Raw genomic sequence first — 15,077 nt, 5'->3', positions numbered from 1 at the left:
TGAGTGCTCTGTCTCCAACATCAGTTTTTAAAAATGTTTTCACATGGTGATTATCAAATCTTTTCTACCATCCAAAACAGTGCAGCATATTTCATATTAGCAAGATAAGTAGCAAAAGAGTTTCTCAACTTGCCTCCTCTTCATTTACAGGCATGGAGTTTGCTTTTATTTTGTTTGTACTCAGAGATCCTTTGATGAAAGCCATCCAGGGCCATTTGTATTCAAGCATCTTTGTGATCCCTGCTGGGTTTAGACATAGCTTTTAGTAATTCCTCCAAATCAATTCCTGCTGACCAACCTCAAGGGTCATCATAAAGTACTTAAGGGATTCTCATCTATTGAATCCTCTGATCAGGAAAACATTCTAACTCTTCTTTGAAAAAGAAAGGTAATTTTGTACTCTGCTGAGGGATAAGATAGGACTAAATTGTATTTGAGTGGAAAATGCTATTATCATTTGAGGGGTTTGATTACCAAAATAAGGAATGACTCCTAATTCTAAGATTGCCTTAAAGTATTATGGACATTTCAAAAAGTTTTTCCAAACCAACGGCACCGAATTCCTTGTCTTCAATTTTTTTCCACCACCCTCATTTCCCTGAATAGCTATCTGTTGTTTCTTGTTTGTTTCCTAGGAACCCCATTATGTTACTTAAGTTCACTGAATTCCAGATTATAAAAAAATGTTCTTTGTATTTTTCATATGCACTGAAAAGGAGGCATGTGAGCAGAGGAGGTGAAGATGTGGCTATATTAACAACCAGTTTCCTACAACTTAGTGTAATGCAGTACAGTATGTCAAGAGACCTGGGCTGCAGGCACTAATTGGCAAGTGACGCTGACACTTAACCCTTTGGGGCTGTTTCCTGTATGTAGGAAAAGGGTGATCAGGATGACAGCTCTGTGAGAGCAGTGACGTTGAAGTTCTTTTTGTTTCTTTTTCTCCAGTACCTTGAACTGTGTAGTCAGCAGTAGTGGAAGCCATAAATACCTGTTGAACAAATGATTAAATGAATCGCTGAATAGATGATTAAGAAAAAATCCCAAGTGTGGTCTTCAGGATCCTCTGATTTGTCTTGTACCTTCTTTGTCAGTCTAATTTCCTGTCTGTTACTTTGGGCACATGGCATACTCACAGATCCCAGATGATGCCAGTCTCTGCCTTAGTGCATGCTTTCTCCTTCACCTGCCTGCTTCCCTATCAAAATACTTAATTATCATACAAAAGTCAATTCCAAGGCCACTTCTTCTGAGACCTTCCTCCAGCCTTCCTAAATGTACTTAAATCATTCTTTCTCCTGTAGAACTATGGGTCTTTGCTTATGGCCCCAGTAGAGCATTTATTTCTATAGATTGGATTATTCATTTATTCATTCTACAAATATTTATTAACATCTGCTATGTAACAGCCAATATGCTATGACTTTACATTACTCATCTCATTTGAATCTCACAGCAATTCAATGACTAGTCATTCTTCCATTGCAACACTATTTATTGAATGTAAAAGGTTAACAGGCCCTGTTGTAGGTACTTGGTGGGAGAGCAATGAGAAAGTTAGAAAACATTTCCACCCTTAAGGAGCTTACACCCTAATGGAGAGACACAAACTTGGAAACAAGTACAGAAATAAGTGAATAAGATGCTATGGATTGAATGTGAGTGAAATCCTAATCTCCACTCTGTTGGTATTGACAAGTGGGGCCTTTGGGAGGTAAATAAGACATGAAGGTGGAGCCATCTTGATGTGATTAGTGCCCTTGTAAGAAGAGACATGAGAGAAAAGATCTCTCTCTCTCTCTACCATGTATGGGCACAGCAAGAAGACATCCATTTGCAAACCTGAGCCCAACCATGTCAGCACTCTGGTCTTGGACTTCCCATCCTCTAGAACTGTCAGAAATAAAGTTCTGTTCTTTACAAGTTACATATCCTGTGGGAATTTGTTCTAGCTGCTCCAACTGACTAAGACACAAGATAATTCGAGATAATGGTAAGCCATTAAAAAACTTAAAGTTGCTGATACAAAAAGGAATGACAAGAGTAGGACATTAGAATTAATCTAGACAACACATTTCTTAAGGTCAATTTTGCTTCCTGTGCATCCATGCATTAGCCAACACCTTGCTCAATGACTTACATACTTTGGTCATTCAAAAATCTCAGTCAAATAGTGAATAAAACTTTGAACTCAGTAGTCTATGAGATCCCTTGCAACTTCCAAACTGGTAAGAATAAAAAATAAATACATAAGTAAATAACAGTTTAAAGTGTAAGTGTGAGGCATGAGGCCTGCCAAAAAAAATCCATGTCCAAAGAATATCTCAGCTAATCCTTGGGCGTGGGCAATAACCTAGTCAGCTCTGAATTTTCCCAGTCCAGTAGAGGAGAAGCAATAGTTCACCCAATCCCTATTTTTCCTTTCACTCTGGAATGCAGTTTATCCTTTTTTTGGCACCAAAAATACCTTTGTAATTGTATTTGGTTTGGATGAATATGGCAGTAAATTTGCATTCTCTAAGTACACAGATGTAATGGTACAAAAAATTATAGCAAGATGCAAAGAAGAACCAATCTGGGATTAAAATTTTGCTGTGCAAAGCCTAGTGTTTTCATTCATAAAACTGCTGATGAACATTGCTAGTGTAATAACTGGTCAAAGTAAAAGATGTTCCTGTTAACTGATGATAACCAAAAGTAAAAAGGAATTTTTAATGCCCATATGCATGAACTAATAGAAATTAAATTGCAGGATCTCTCATTTAATTACCATTTATCCTATTCCAAAATGATCCTCCCAGCCTGGAGGAGAAGACTTCAAGCTGTTTACTTGGAGGGATGAAGTCCTATGGACTGAGTCAGGCAGTTGCCCCCAGGAGGTCTCTTTCACTGATGTTAACCATGGTGTTTGGCAACAGTATTTTTTCTCTTTGTAAAGTTTTATCAGCTCTGTCATAAATTCTTAGGAATTTATGAAAACCTGTACTTAGCACAGTCTGAAACTCACGACCTGTGTGCTTGGCACTCAGTTCCAACAAGTTCACCTAATGGGCCCAGATAGCAAGCCTGCTTTTGAGATCCAAAATGTGCCAGCTGCCTTAGTTAGTTGCTGGTTGAGTGGGGAGTGGAAAGAGGAAGTACAAAGTCAAGAATATACAAATCTCCCCTTTTGTGAGAAGAGTGATTTGCAAGGGTATGAGTCCTATGCTTTTGTTTCAGACTTTACATTAACCATCTCTCTAGTTTAACCACATAAATGACTCTGGAAATCCCCTTAGAAAGAAGTCAGGTCAAGAAAAAGGTACTTTGAATTACTTGTTTTCATTTACATAGCTGTATAGTAGTAACATGACTCTTAAATATTTTATATTCAGTATGGCCCATAGTGCCAAATGATAATTATGATGGGTGGCAGCTCTGATGAATGAACACGGGTCCAGTGTAAGGATAAGGATGAATGTGTAGAGGGAAAAGGTGTCACAACGCAAAGTCACCTCACTAGGAAATACCCATATTTTTAAAAAGAATGGACAGCTTTTTTAATACTTTACGACTGACACTCCTGATTCTCTTAGAAAATGTTCCCGTTTACATTATAATCCCATCACTTGCTGAGTAACATTTCATGAGTGCTCTTTTTCATGGAACCGTACCAGCTGTGTTAACTGTGGCTTTGGCTTTTAGACGTCAAATGGTATTTTCTCCCTAAAGTCAGATCTGAGGAGTTTTAATTAGTAATGGAATAATTTGAGTTTTTAGAGATAATGATTTTAGCTAAGGGATTTTGGTGACATGGCCTTAATCTTCATACTGTTTGTAATTCCCATTTTCTCTAATTACTGGTTTTAATAATGTAACTAGCTTTTGGCCACCATGAAGAAAATCTATTTATATAACGTCAGTCAAGTACAGAGAAATTTAGCAGTTATTGGGAGTGTGAATTTCAGCACAGAGGCGTGAAATGGTTTGTTGAATTCTGAGCATGAAACAATATTTCCTCTCTTAACCACAATAATAAAAACAAACCAAACAAACAAAAAAGAGTGCTCACTATGTACCAGGCACTGTGCTTGCAAGAAAATGAAAATATGAATCAGGTCAATATTTCTTCATTTCAAACTTGTAATTTTCCTAAGGTACAGGAATAATTTCCTAAGTCATTCATTTTAGCTTGGTATAAACAATCTTTAAGATTAGCTTAGCAATATCAAAAGTACAATCTTTAATAAATTTCAGACCACTGGTGAATTGAATCAGATGTTCTCTTTGAAATGCATTTAAGGAATTTATGAAAACCTGAACTTAGCACAAATCAACAAGATTCATTTATTTTATAAAAAGGATTATTTATAAAAGAAAAGAGGAATTATTCAACAAAGATGAAAGAGTACGGAGACTCAGCCACGGTTTCAGGTGTCTGTGGCACTTCCTTAATAATAGGGCTTGCATCCTGTCTCTCTGCTTCCTCATCTTTTAAAGCTACTGTAGAAATGATGAATGAGATAATTTATGGAAAGTATTTCATATAGTCACTGGCATAAAATCTATGCTCCATAAGTGGCAGGCGTTACTGCAAAATAATTAATCACAGAGTTTTTTTTTTTTAATGCTAAACAACTAGTCACAAAATTTAAATCTGAACCTAGCTCTTCGGCAACAGATTGTAGAAATACTGTAGTATTTCTCTAGGTGTAAATTAAATGTTCACTTACCAAACACCATGGAAGTATGGTGAACCAACACCATACACCAAACACCATGGTATGACCAAACACCATGGAAGCTATTAACAAAGTAGTATTTTGCAATTTGCAATTTTCTGTGCAGCCCCTTGATATGCGGCACCCCTCTCTCTATCTGCAAACACACTGATCCTCTCTAGTTCTTGAATATCATTCTCATGACCCCTTTTAAATCAATGACCCCTTCTCTTCTCAGCTTGCTGGACTGGGATTTGCTCTAATCTTTCCTTACTATATCGAGAAAAAATTCCCAAACTAGCCAGTTTTCCCAGCACCATTTGTTAAATAGGGAATCCTTTCACCATTGCTTGTTTTTCTCAGGTTTGTCAAAGATCAGATAGTTGTAGATATGCGGCATTACTTCTGAGGGCTCTGTTCTGTTCCATTGATCTATATCTCTGTTTTGGTACCAGTACCATGCTGCTTTGGTTACTGTAGCCTTGTAGTATAGTTTGAAGTCAGGTAGCGTGATGCCTCCAGCTTTGTTCTTTTGGCTTAGGATTGACTTGGCGATGCAGGCTCTTTTTTGGGTCCACATGAACTTTAAAGTAGTTTTTTCCAATTCTGTGAAGAAAGTCATTGGTAGCTTGATGGGGATGGCATTGAATCTATAAATTACCTTGGGCAGTATGGCCATTTTCATGATATTGATTCAACTGGATCCCTTCCTTACACCTTATACAGAAATTAATTCAAGATGGATTAAAGACTTAAACGTTAGACCTAAAACCATAAAAACCCTAGAAGAAAACCTAGGCATTACCATTCAGGACATAGGCATGGGCAAGGACTTCATGTCTAAAACACCAAAAGCAATGGCAACAAAAGCCAAAATTGACAAATGGGATCTAATTAAACTAAAGAGCTTCTGCACAGCAAAAGAAACTACCATCAGAGTGAAGAGGCAACCTATAAAATGGGAGAAAATTTTTGCAACCTACTCATCTGACAAAGGGCTAATATCCAGAATCTACAATGAACTCAAACAAATTTACAAGAAAAAAACAACCCCATCAAAAAGTGGGCGAAGGATATGAACAGACACTTCTCAAAAGAAGACATTTATGCAGCCAAAAGACACATGAAAAAATGCTCACCATCACTGGCCATCAGAGAAATGCAAATCAAAACCACAATGAGATACTATCTCACACCAGTTAGAATGGCAATCATTAAAAAGTCAGGAAACAAGAGGTGCTGGGGAGGATGTGGAGAAATAGGAATACTTTTACACTGTTGGTGGGACTGTAAACTAGTTCAACCGTTGTGGAAGTCAGTGTGGCGATTCCTCAGGGATCTACAACTAGAAATACCATTTGACCCAGCCATCCCATTACTGGGTATATACCCAAATGACTATAAATCATGCTGCTATAAAGACACATGCACACGTATGTTTATTGCGGTACTATTCACAATAGCAAAGACTTGGAACCAACCCAAATGTCCAACAATGATAGACTGGATTAAGAAAATGTGGCACATATACACCATGGAATACTATGCAGCCATAAAAAATGATGAGTTCATGTCCTTTGTAGGGACATGGATGAAATTGGAAATCATCATTCTCAGTAAACTATCGCAAAGACAAAAAACCAAACACCACATGTTCTCACTCATAGATGGGAATTGAACAATGAGAACACATGGACACAGGAAGGGGAACATCACACTCTGGGGACTGTTGTGGGGTGGGGGGAGGGGGGAGGGATAGCATTAGGAGATATACCTAATGCTAAATGACGAGTTAATGGGTGCAGCACACCAGCATGGCACATGTATACATATGTAACTAACCTGCACATTGTCCACATGTACCCTAAAACTTAAAAAAAAAAAAAATTCCCAAACTAAGTTCAGTCTGAAGAAATCAGAAACTAACAAGTATAAAAAGTTCCTTTTCTCATAATGTAGGAAGAAAAATGAACTGTTAAAACTATTTTGACACTAGCACCAAGATTACATGGATGATTGGTTAATGAATCCTAGCAGTTCTAAATTAAAACATTGTACTTTATTGTCAATAATGATAAATGAAAATGTTATAAAATTAACTCTTAAATCAGTGAAAATCTGCGTGTCTTATCTATATTTCTTATTAAAATTTATTTATTTAATTAAAGATATTTTTACTATAACAGAAAGCTCCTATCCAGGGCTTCTTGTAACTCTAAGAAACATATATTATTAAATTTCACAGGCAAATTCTCTAACTTTGAGAGATACTCTTTGCTTCTTGTTAATTATTGATTCTTAGACTCTTGATATCCTTGTATTAAATATTCTTGCCAATAAAATCTGGCCTCCTGCCAAGGCCTTTACCATATCATGTGTAGAAGAGCTAGTTTGATGATGAGTCTGTAAAGAAAGTATACTTGTTAAGTTTTGGTTGGGCTACAGAGTTTTATTGATTCTAAGGGTTTTTAATTTTTGCTTTATTCTATTCCTGTAGACGTTAAGACATTAGTGTAATATCATTTCCACAAACATTGTTGGGTCTGCATGCCAGAAATTCAGGTACTGAAGCATCAAAAGCCTTTATTCAAAAGGATCTCCCTGTAGAGTAATCCCAGGACACAGGCCTCCAAGTTTGGCTTTATTTAGATTTCCCTCAGTGGGTTATGAACACAGCAGAGTGTCATGAACAAACTTAGAATTTGTTGAAAGAATGGATGTTGATCATGTGTTTGTTCATTACTGTTTTATGAATCTTAACAAACCCCTTTGTCTTTCTTTTGAATGCTTAGAGGTGTTTCTTTTGAAATTCAAAAGCATTAAGCATTTAGAAATTCAAAAGCTCTAAGCATTAACTCAATCAAGAAGCACAGATACAATTAGGAGAGGGATTTCTTTATTTTCTGCCTCTGAGAAGTGAATATAAAACAGCAAATAGAATAAAATTTTTCAGAATGACAGAAAATACACTGACAAATGTCTTTTAAAACGTTCCCCAAATAAGTCATCCTTAGTAAGTTAAAGATTGTTTTATTTGAAAGCTTTTTAAAAACTCCCAAGTAACTGCATATGTTTTAATTGCCGGTGAAACACATCCCTCTAGCCATGAATAGTTTATGGCTTATCTACTCAAATAAAGCATAATCACCTAGGATAAAAATGAACAGCCACCCTCCGTGAGATCCAGGAACAGGTGGTACAACTAATCATCCCAAATGTTTGAAGTATTGGTCTGGGAACAGCTGTCTGCAAAGACGTAAGGGACAAGAGTCCCTAGCTCCACTATCAAGGGACAGGAGAGGGATTTCTTTGGACATCCATTGCTCGTGCTCAGTAAGTGGTTGAATATGTGCAGGCTTGCTCTGCTGAATGAATGAGTGGATTGTTTGTTAGCTTGTAATATATCAACTGTCCTCTCTGGCATGGGCCCAAGATATCCAATGGTAAGGAATCTGAAAAGAAAGTTTCTCTGGAGAAACCCTTTCTGAAAAATGGAAATTCCTACTCATATCTTATTCTTTAATAGCAAGGATTGTTGTTGACAACATTTATTACCTGTAATGTTATTATAGCCCCAGCTATATTTGCTTTCAGCCATATAGCACAATTCAGTGGGTAAATTGTTCTCAAATTGAGCCTGACAAATGCCTGACTGACCCTGAGCTGATGGTTCATTGCATGTTTTCATAGCTGCTTTTAAATACATTAAAAGTTTGTGTTGTGTTAGCCACGTTTTAGTAGAGCCAAATGTGACCATGCTAGAACTCTTTGTAGTCCAGTCTTTGAACAATTCTCTTTTAGCAATTGGTGAGAAATGTATCTACAAGAATGCTTTTATTTCCTACCAGGGAATACATGGGTGACACCATTCAATAAATGATATCATAAATGTTGAATAATTCCTCTTTTCATTTATAAAGAATCCTCTTTATGAGATAAATAAACCTTCTTGATTTGTGCTAAGTACAGATAAATGATTTGTGATCATTTACCCCTATAGTCTTGTCTGTCATATTAATATGTAATATGTGTACACACATCCAGTCCATTTTTTCTTTTCCATTGTAGTTTTAGAAATTTACTGTTTTACTAAAACTAGATGTTTACTATGACATTTTAAAACATGTGTACAAAAAGAAGAAAATAAGAATATGTCAGTGCTAACCAATATCAACTTTTTGTGAATACTTTTTCAGTCCTGCTTCATTCATATATCTGTACATTTTTTTCTAGCAATATTGTATGATATGGAACATACTCTTGTATAAGCTTTTGATTTATGAGTTCATTTTATTTTAAGGATGTTAACTGTTTACCTGTTATATCTGTTACAAGTGTGTTTACTAGCTTGTCCTTATGGTTTTACTTTTGTTTTTGATCTCTTTTAGATTTATATAACATTTTGTATATATACATTTTGTACATATACATTTTGTATATATACATCTTGTATGTACACATCTTGTATATATACAAAATGTTATATAAGGTGTATCGATTTTTATGCTTTCTGACTTTAGCATTTATGCTTAGAAATATCTCTTCCACACTACACTTACATAAATATTTATCTGTGTTTTCATGTAGCACTTTAAGATTTTATTTGTACACATCTCCCTAACTTTCGATCTGTAACACTTTTCTCATAGAAACCAAACTGTGCATCCTAAACTATTTAGAAAGTGAAGATTTGAGAATCATATCTATGTTCCAAAGCTTAATAGTAAAATGCAGAGAATGAGGGAGCTTTGTTTCAAAATGCCAAATGATTAGTTTCACTTCCAAAATATAATTATGAACTATTTTAATGTGAGGAGTTAAGCTGAGGATAAATTATTTTAATGGTATAAATTAATTTTATTAATTAAGGCAATGCAGATTGAGATGTTTATAATTATAGAATGATATATAACATTATTTGGTGGGTTGGAAAGAGCATGTAACTAAGAGATGCACAATAGCTAATTGGGTCCTAGTCCTAACTGTAGTCATAATTAGTTGGGAGATGCTGGACAACTCATTTGGCTCTCTGAACTTCAGTTTGCTCATATCAGACCCCCAGATGGTCTCTATAAGGTACAGTAAGGTACACACAGCGTCACAGTGCTAGATTCCCTACATGGACTATAGGACCAAAGTAACTAAAACATCAGCTCCTTTATTTTAGGATGGAAGATACTACAGTTCAGGAGCAGGAGGTGAGGAAGTCAAAAGCTGTGTACCAGCCTCTAGGAGCTAGTAAAGAGTTATCTCCTCTTAGAATAATAAGACATTGCTTGAAAAGCACTTATGTAAGTTTTCTATACCAAAGAACAGAAATGTTTTCTTTGTAAACTAAACTGTTAATATAATTTTAAATGATTATTCACTGTTTGTTCTATTTTAGCATTTCTTAAAGTAATGGTAAGGGCACTGTTCTGCTGAAAGCACCCACAAAAAGGAGTTTGTTTTGCATTTGTCTGGAGGTTGAAAATCAAGCAGTCTGCTCAGGATAATATTAAGGGTATATAACAAATAGTATGGCATAGGGACCAACCAGTCAGAATGGACACTGGCTGTAAACTACTGGCTTGCTACTAGCAAGTAGCAGCTGATCATTATCCTTATGTATACACTGGGAGCCAGAGAAATTGGAATATATACTAAAAACTCAGCTAGAAACTTGGAATAGAGTAAAGAACAAATAAACAGCATCTTTGCCATTCCGGAGTGTAATTTCACTTGAGGAAAGAGACAATCAACAATAAAACAAACATAAAATTATTTCAGATAACCATAAATGCTGTAAAGAAAATTAAGCAGGTTAAGTAGATAGAGTGACCAAGAGTGGGAGTATTTTAAATAGAATGCTCAAAGATGTTAGATATTTGAGCAGAGAAGCAGAGAACTGAATGATGAGGAGCCAGCCATTGGAGCATTTGGGAAAAGTGCATCCAGGCAGGGAACAGCAGTGAATTAAACCTGAGGGGAGAAGAGGCTTGTCGTGTTATTTGCAGGACTGAAAGAAGGCCAGTGTAGCAGGAGTGGAGGTAGTGGGAAAGGTAGGATATCAAAGAGGAAAGAAGTTCATAGAGGCAAATGGTAGTCAGATCTAATTTTGCCAAATTCTAAGAGCAATGGAAAGCTATTGGAAGGTTTTAAGCAGACGACAGAAGTGATTTGATTTACCATTAAAAGAGATAATTCTGACCCTAGGGGAAGAGCTAACAGGCAGTTGGGAAACTTGCTGGTTTCTAAGTGGACTTAGGAGGTTATGGCGGAAGAGATGAGAAATAATCGTATTGTGGATTTAGCAGGTGAATCCTCCCTATTGCCAAGATTCTCCTTTCAGGGCTAAAACCTTGGAGGTTCGGTGTTTTATTTTTATAAGGGATGTCATTCCTTTTTATAAGCTTAATTTAAATATGTCATCTATAAGTAATGGTAAACTTCTGAAGTAACACAAAAGTTGGTTTCTTTTCAATGTCTAACATTTGTATTGCTAAGAGAAGATAAAGTTATGTTTTATCTGGGACTTAATGAAATCTTTTATCATTTGCTCTTATTAAAATTTCCAACTGGAATCCTGTAGCCCAGACAGTGAAGAAGCTAAAAGTTCTTGTGTAACATTTGTTTAGGGGCTTGTGCACCAAAGTCCCTTTCTGCTTAAAAAAATCTTAGCAAAATATTTTTACCATGTGTCTATGCAAGGAAATGAACTGAAATCACAGAATTTACTAAGGATAGATATGAAATCTAAATAACTAAGGCTACTTCAAAGGGTGTCCTCATAGAACCACCCACCAGCACTCAGCTTCAACCGCATGCGTTTCCTGCTCTGTTGATTCCCCTTTTGGAAACTGTTTCATCGTTTTTCTCCCCATACACACATTATCCAAGGCAGCTGTAACACTGTGGAAGGTCACCAACCACACAGTTTCTACTTAGAAATGAGCTTTGGTGGCCTTAGCTTTGCCAGAAAATGGGTACATGATACAGAACACATCATCTATCTCTCTAAGCATTCGTTTTCTTATTTATTTATTTATTTATTTATTTATTTTTTCTTTTGAGACAGAGTTTCGCTCTTGTTGCCAAGGCTGGAGTGCAATGGTGCAATCTTGGCCCACTGCAACCTCCGCCTCCCAGGTTTAAAAAATTCTCCTGCCTCAGCCTCCTGAGTAACTGGGATTACAGGTACATGCCACCACACCTGGCTAATTTTTTTTTTTTTTGTATTATTAGTAGAGATGAGTTTTCACCATGTTGGCCAGGCTGGTCTTGAACTCCTGACCTCAGGTGATCCACCTGCCTTGGCCTCCCAAAGTGCTGGGATTACAAGCGTGAGCCACTGCTCCTGGCCAGTTTCCTTATTGTTTAAATAAGGAGATTGGACTAGATAATGCTAAAACTATTTCCAGTTCCAAGATTTTAATACTGTCCTTCTGATTTTAACACATGGTCAAATAACCCTTTACTTTGTTGAATTGCATTTTTGTGTTGTTACTTCCCAAATCTATATCTGAAGGTCACATGCGGTCCATTCTCTCTCATGCAGTCCATTCTCATGTAGCAAACTTCCCCCTGAACATCTCCATCTGTATATAGTGTAGGCTTCTCAAACGCACTATGCCCAACATGACTCATAGTTTCCCCAGTAAGTTGTATATTTTTCTGTATACTTTCCTCACCTTGTCTAAGCATTGCTTTCCCTTTGAGTCCTCTACCCGCGTTTTCTGCAAGAAGCAACTATTTATCTTCCAAGACTCTACTAACAAATCAGCTTCCTATGTGAAATTTTTTCAAGCCCACTTTCTCCCCAGGTACAACCACCTACTACTACCTTCCATGGCATGCTGAGTAGACTGGTATCAGAGCACCCACATGCGTTTACTGCACGTGTTTATTTGTGTGCTTACGTTTCGAATTCCTTGAGGGTAGGGATAGTTTTTATTTCCTCATGATCCTACCCACAGCTCAGAAAGTATTAATAGCAGGTGATTAACAAATATTGAATGAACAAGGGAAAATGAAAATTCTGTAATGTGAGGATTGCTCCTGTCATTACCATACCTGGCATATGTCCTCCACCAATAGTCTCATCAAGGAATGGAGAAGCCACTGGCTCTCTGGCTTCTTGCCTAGTCTTATGTGCTCACCGACTTATGAAGACTCATATAAATGCCAGCCTTCATTTGATTATACACATCTTCCCGCTGTGGGAATTCAGTGTCCTTTTAGTGTCTATTCTGTTTTGCAGAGTGCAGATACCACATTTCCTGCTTCTTTTCTGTCTTCCCTAGGATTAAGATTAGAATAACGAGGCCGGGCCCAGTGGCTCATGCCTGTAATCCCAGCACTTTGGGGGGCCAAGGTGGGTAGATCACCTGAGGTCAATAGTTCAAGACCAGTCTGGCCAACATGGTGAAACTCCATCTCCACTAAAAATACAAAAATTAGCTGGGTGTGGTGGTGCACACCTGTAATCTCAGCTACTAGGAAGGCTGAGGCAGGAGAATTGCTTGAACCTGGGAGGCAGAGGTTGCAGTAAGCCAAGATCACACCACTGCACACCAGCCTGGGTGACAGAGTGACACTCGGTCTCAAAAAAAAAAAAAAAAGGGACTAAAATAATGATGTCTAGTCAGTTTCTTTCTTTATTTCTTTCTTTTTTTACTTTAAGTTCTGGGATACATGGTGGTTTGCTGCACCTATCAACCCATCATCTAGTCAGTTTCTAATATTTGTTCATTCTTTGAACCCCACATTTGACTCGGTTCTCTCTCAGTAATCAGCTGAAATTTTATTAAACACAGGAAATTTATATATAAACCAGCCTCATCATAACCAATTAACAAATGTACTTCCAGCTCCTCAAAATGTTAATGAAATTTACACCTGATACTAAGCTCTCATTCAGTAGGTATACTTGGATAAATAAGCTGTCAGACTAGAGTGGCTGAACATTTCTCAGCATCCTCTCAAAACACCTCCCACTCCTCGGTAAGGCTGGAAGATATTTGCTAAAGTGATTTATTTTAGCAAGGTCAGAAAGCCATCTGTGGATTGTAAAAATGACAGAATTAGTTTTCCTTCCCTTAGTGTTTTTTAAACTTCCTGGTGCTGTAGTAATTAACATGGAGGTCACATACAAATGGGAGACAAGTTTGCCTTTTAAGAGAAGTTTTTTCTGTGTGATCTATTGCTATCACACATCCACTAAGGCTTATCTGAGATAACTAATGTTTTCAAGTCTGCACTTGACCTTCCTTCCCCAAATGGGCAGTACTTAGTCACTACCAGTCATTTTCTTCCCCTGCCATCCTTCCTTATATTTGTTGATATAGTCAGGAACAACCCCTTGGAAGTTAGTGTATCATTGAAAAGATCACCAATATTTTGGACCAGGTCAGCAGGCAAGATTGAACATAATGCGTAACCTAGTTTAAACCAACTATATGTCAATAATGATAATTATTATTATTCTTTATCAAACACTTTATTCAGTGCCATTGGTAATTACATAATTAATGCATTCAATTCTTAAAACAGCCCTGTAATGTAAGGATTCCATACTAGCCACTTACAGCTGAGGAAAGGAAGGACTGGAGGGGTTGTCAGTTGTCTGTGGTCACACAGCCAGTAGATGGCCAAGTTAAAATTTGCATTCCTGCCTGTGCCTTTTCCATTTCACCAGTACTTACAAGAAAATGTCCATGTCTTGAATGAGAAGGGTTCTTGAGGAGATGTGCTTAAGACAAATGGTGACCTGTTCAGCAGGAATATAGCCCTATGTCTGTTGTCACTTAGTTGGAAAAAGATTCAGAAGGCTGAGATGTTGAAACTGTGCACATAATGAATTGAACAGAGGTTTGACTGACTCACATAGAGGTTTCTTTGCCTTCCAGGAAGATTTTCAACCCGCAGCAGCTTCAGAGACCAACTGGGAATCTGTCACAAGCTCTATTTCAGTAAGTAATTTATTACTCTGTTGCCAGCAAAAGAAATGGATGGAACAGCTAAGGTCAACCCCAAAAGGACTTCACCTGCATTAAGGACCTGTGGCTTGACCAAAAGCTAGATCTTAAACAGGATGTGTTTCTCCATTTCATTCAGGTTACAATGGATTATGTCAGAAACCCTTTTCCCTGTCTGTCAGAAAGGTTTCCAGGAACTGCCAGTATAGCATGGTAGGAACTCACACTAGGCAATAACTTAAATATTTTTCATTTTCAGAGCAGAGCATTCCAATTAAAGGTCTGTCCAAACATATCAAACGTATCAAACTAGTTCATGGCCCACACTCAAGTGGGGAATTTCAAAATAGCTTTCGAATATTCCTGGGGAAGATGTTAACCTTTGCATTTTCAAGGGTCTTTTCAGACTTGAAAAATCCCA

The 15,077-nt window shown here is 37.1% G+C and overlaps 1 protein-coding gene across 2 annotated transcripts in view; it reads left to right on the top strand.

The window, feature by feature from the left end:
* The window catches only part of PDGFD (platelet derived growth factor D), a 257,644-nt gene that overhangs the window by 202,138 nt on the left and 40,429 nt on the right, over positions 1-15,077 (top strand). For both annotated transcript variants that reach the window (XM_003828368.5, XM_003828367.5), the window contains exon 4: positions 14,588-14,650. In XM_003828368.5, the coding sequence (XP_003828416.1) occupies positions 14,588-14,650 (63 nt within the window). The remainder of the gene's footprint in view (positions 1-14,587; positions 14,651-15,077) is intronic.

Source organism: Pan paniscus, chromosome 9 (assembly GCF_029289425.2).
Source record: "Pan paniscus chromosome 9, NHGRI_mPanPan1-v2.0_pri, whole genome shotgun sequence".
Lineage (NCBI taxonomy): Eukaryota > Metazoa > Chordata > Mammalia > Primates > Hominidae > Pan > Pan paniscus.
The sequence above is the reverse complement of the archived record's forward strand: the minus strand, read 5'-3'. Positions and strand labels throughout refer to the sequence as shown.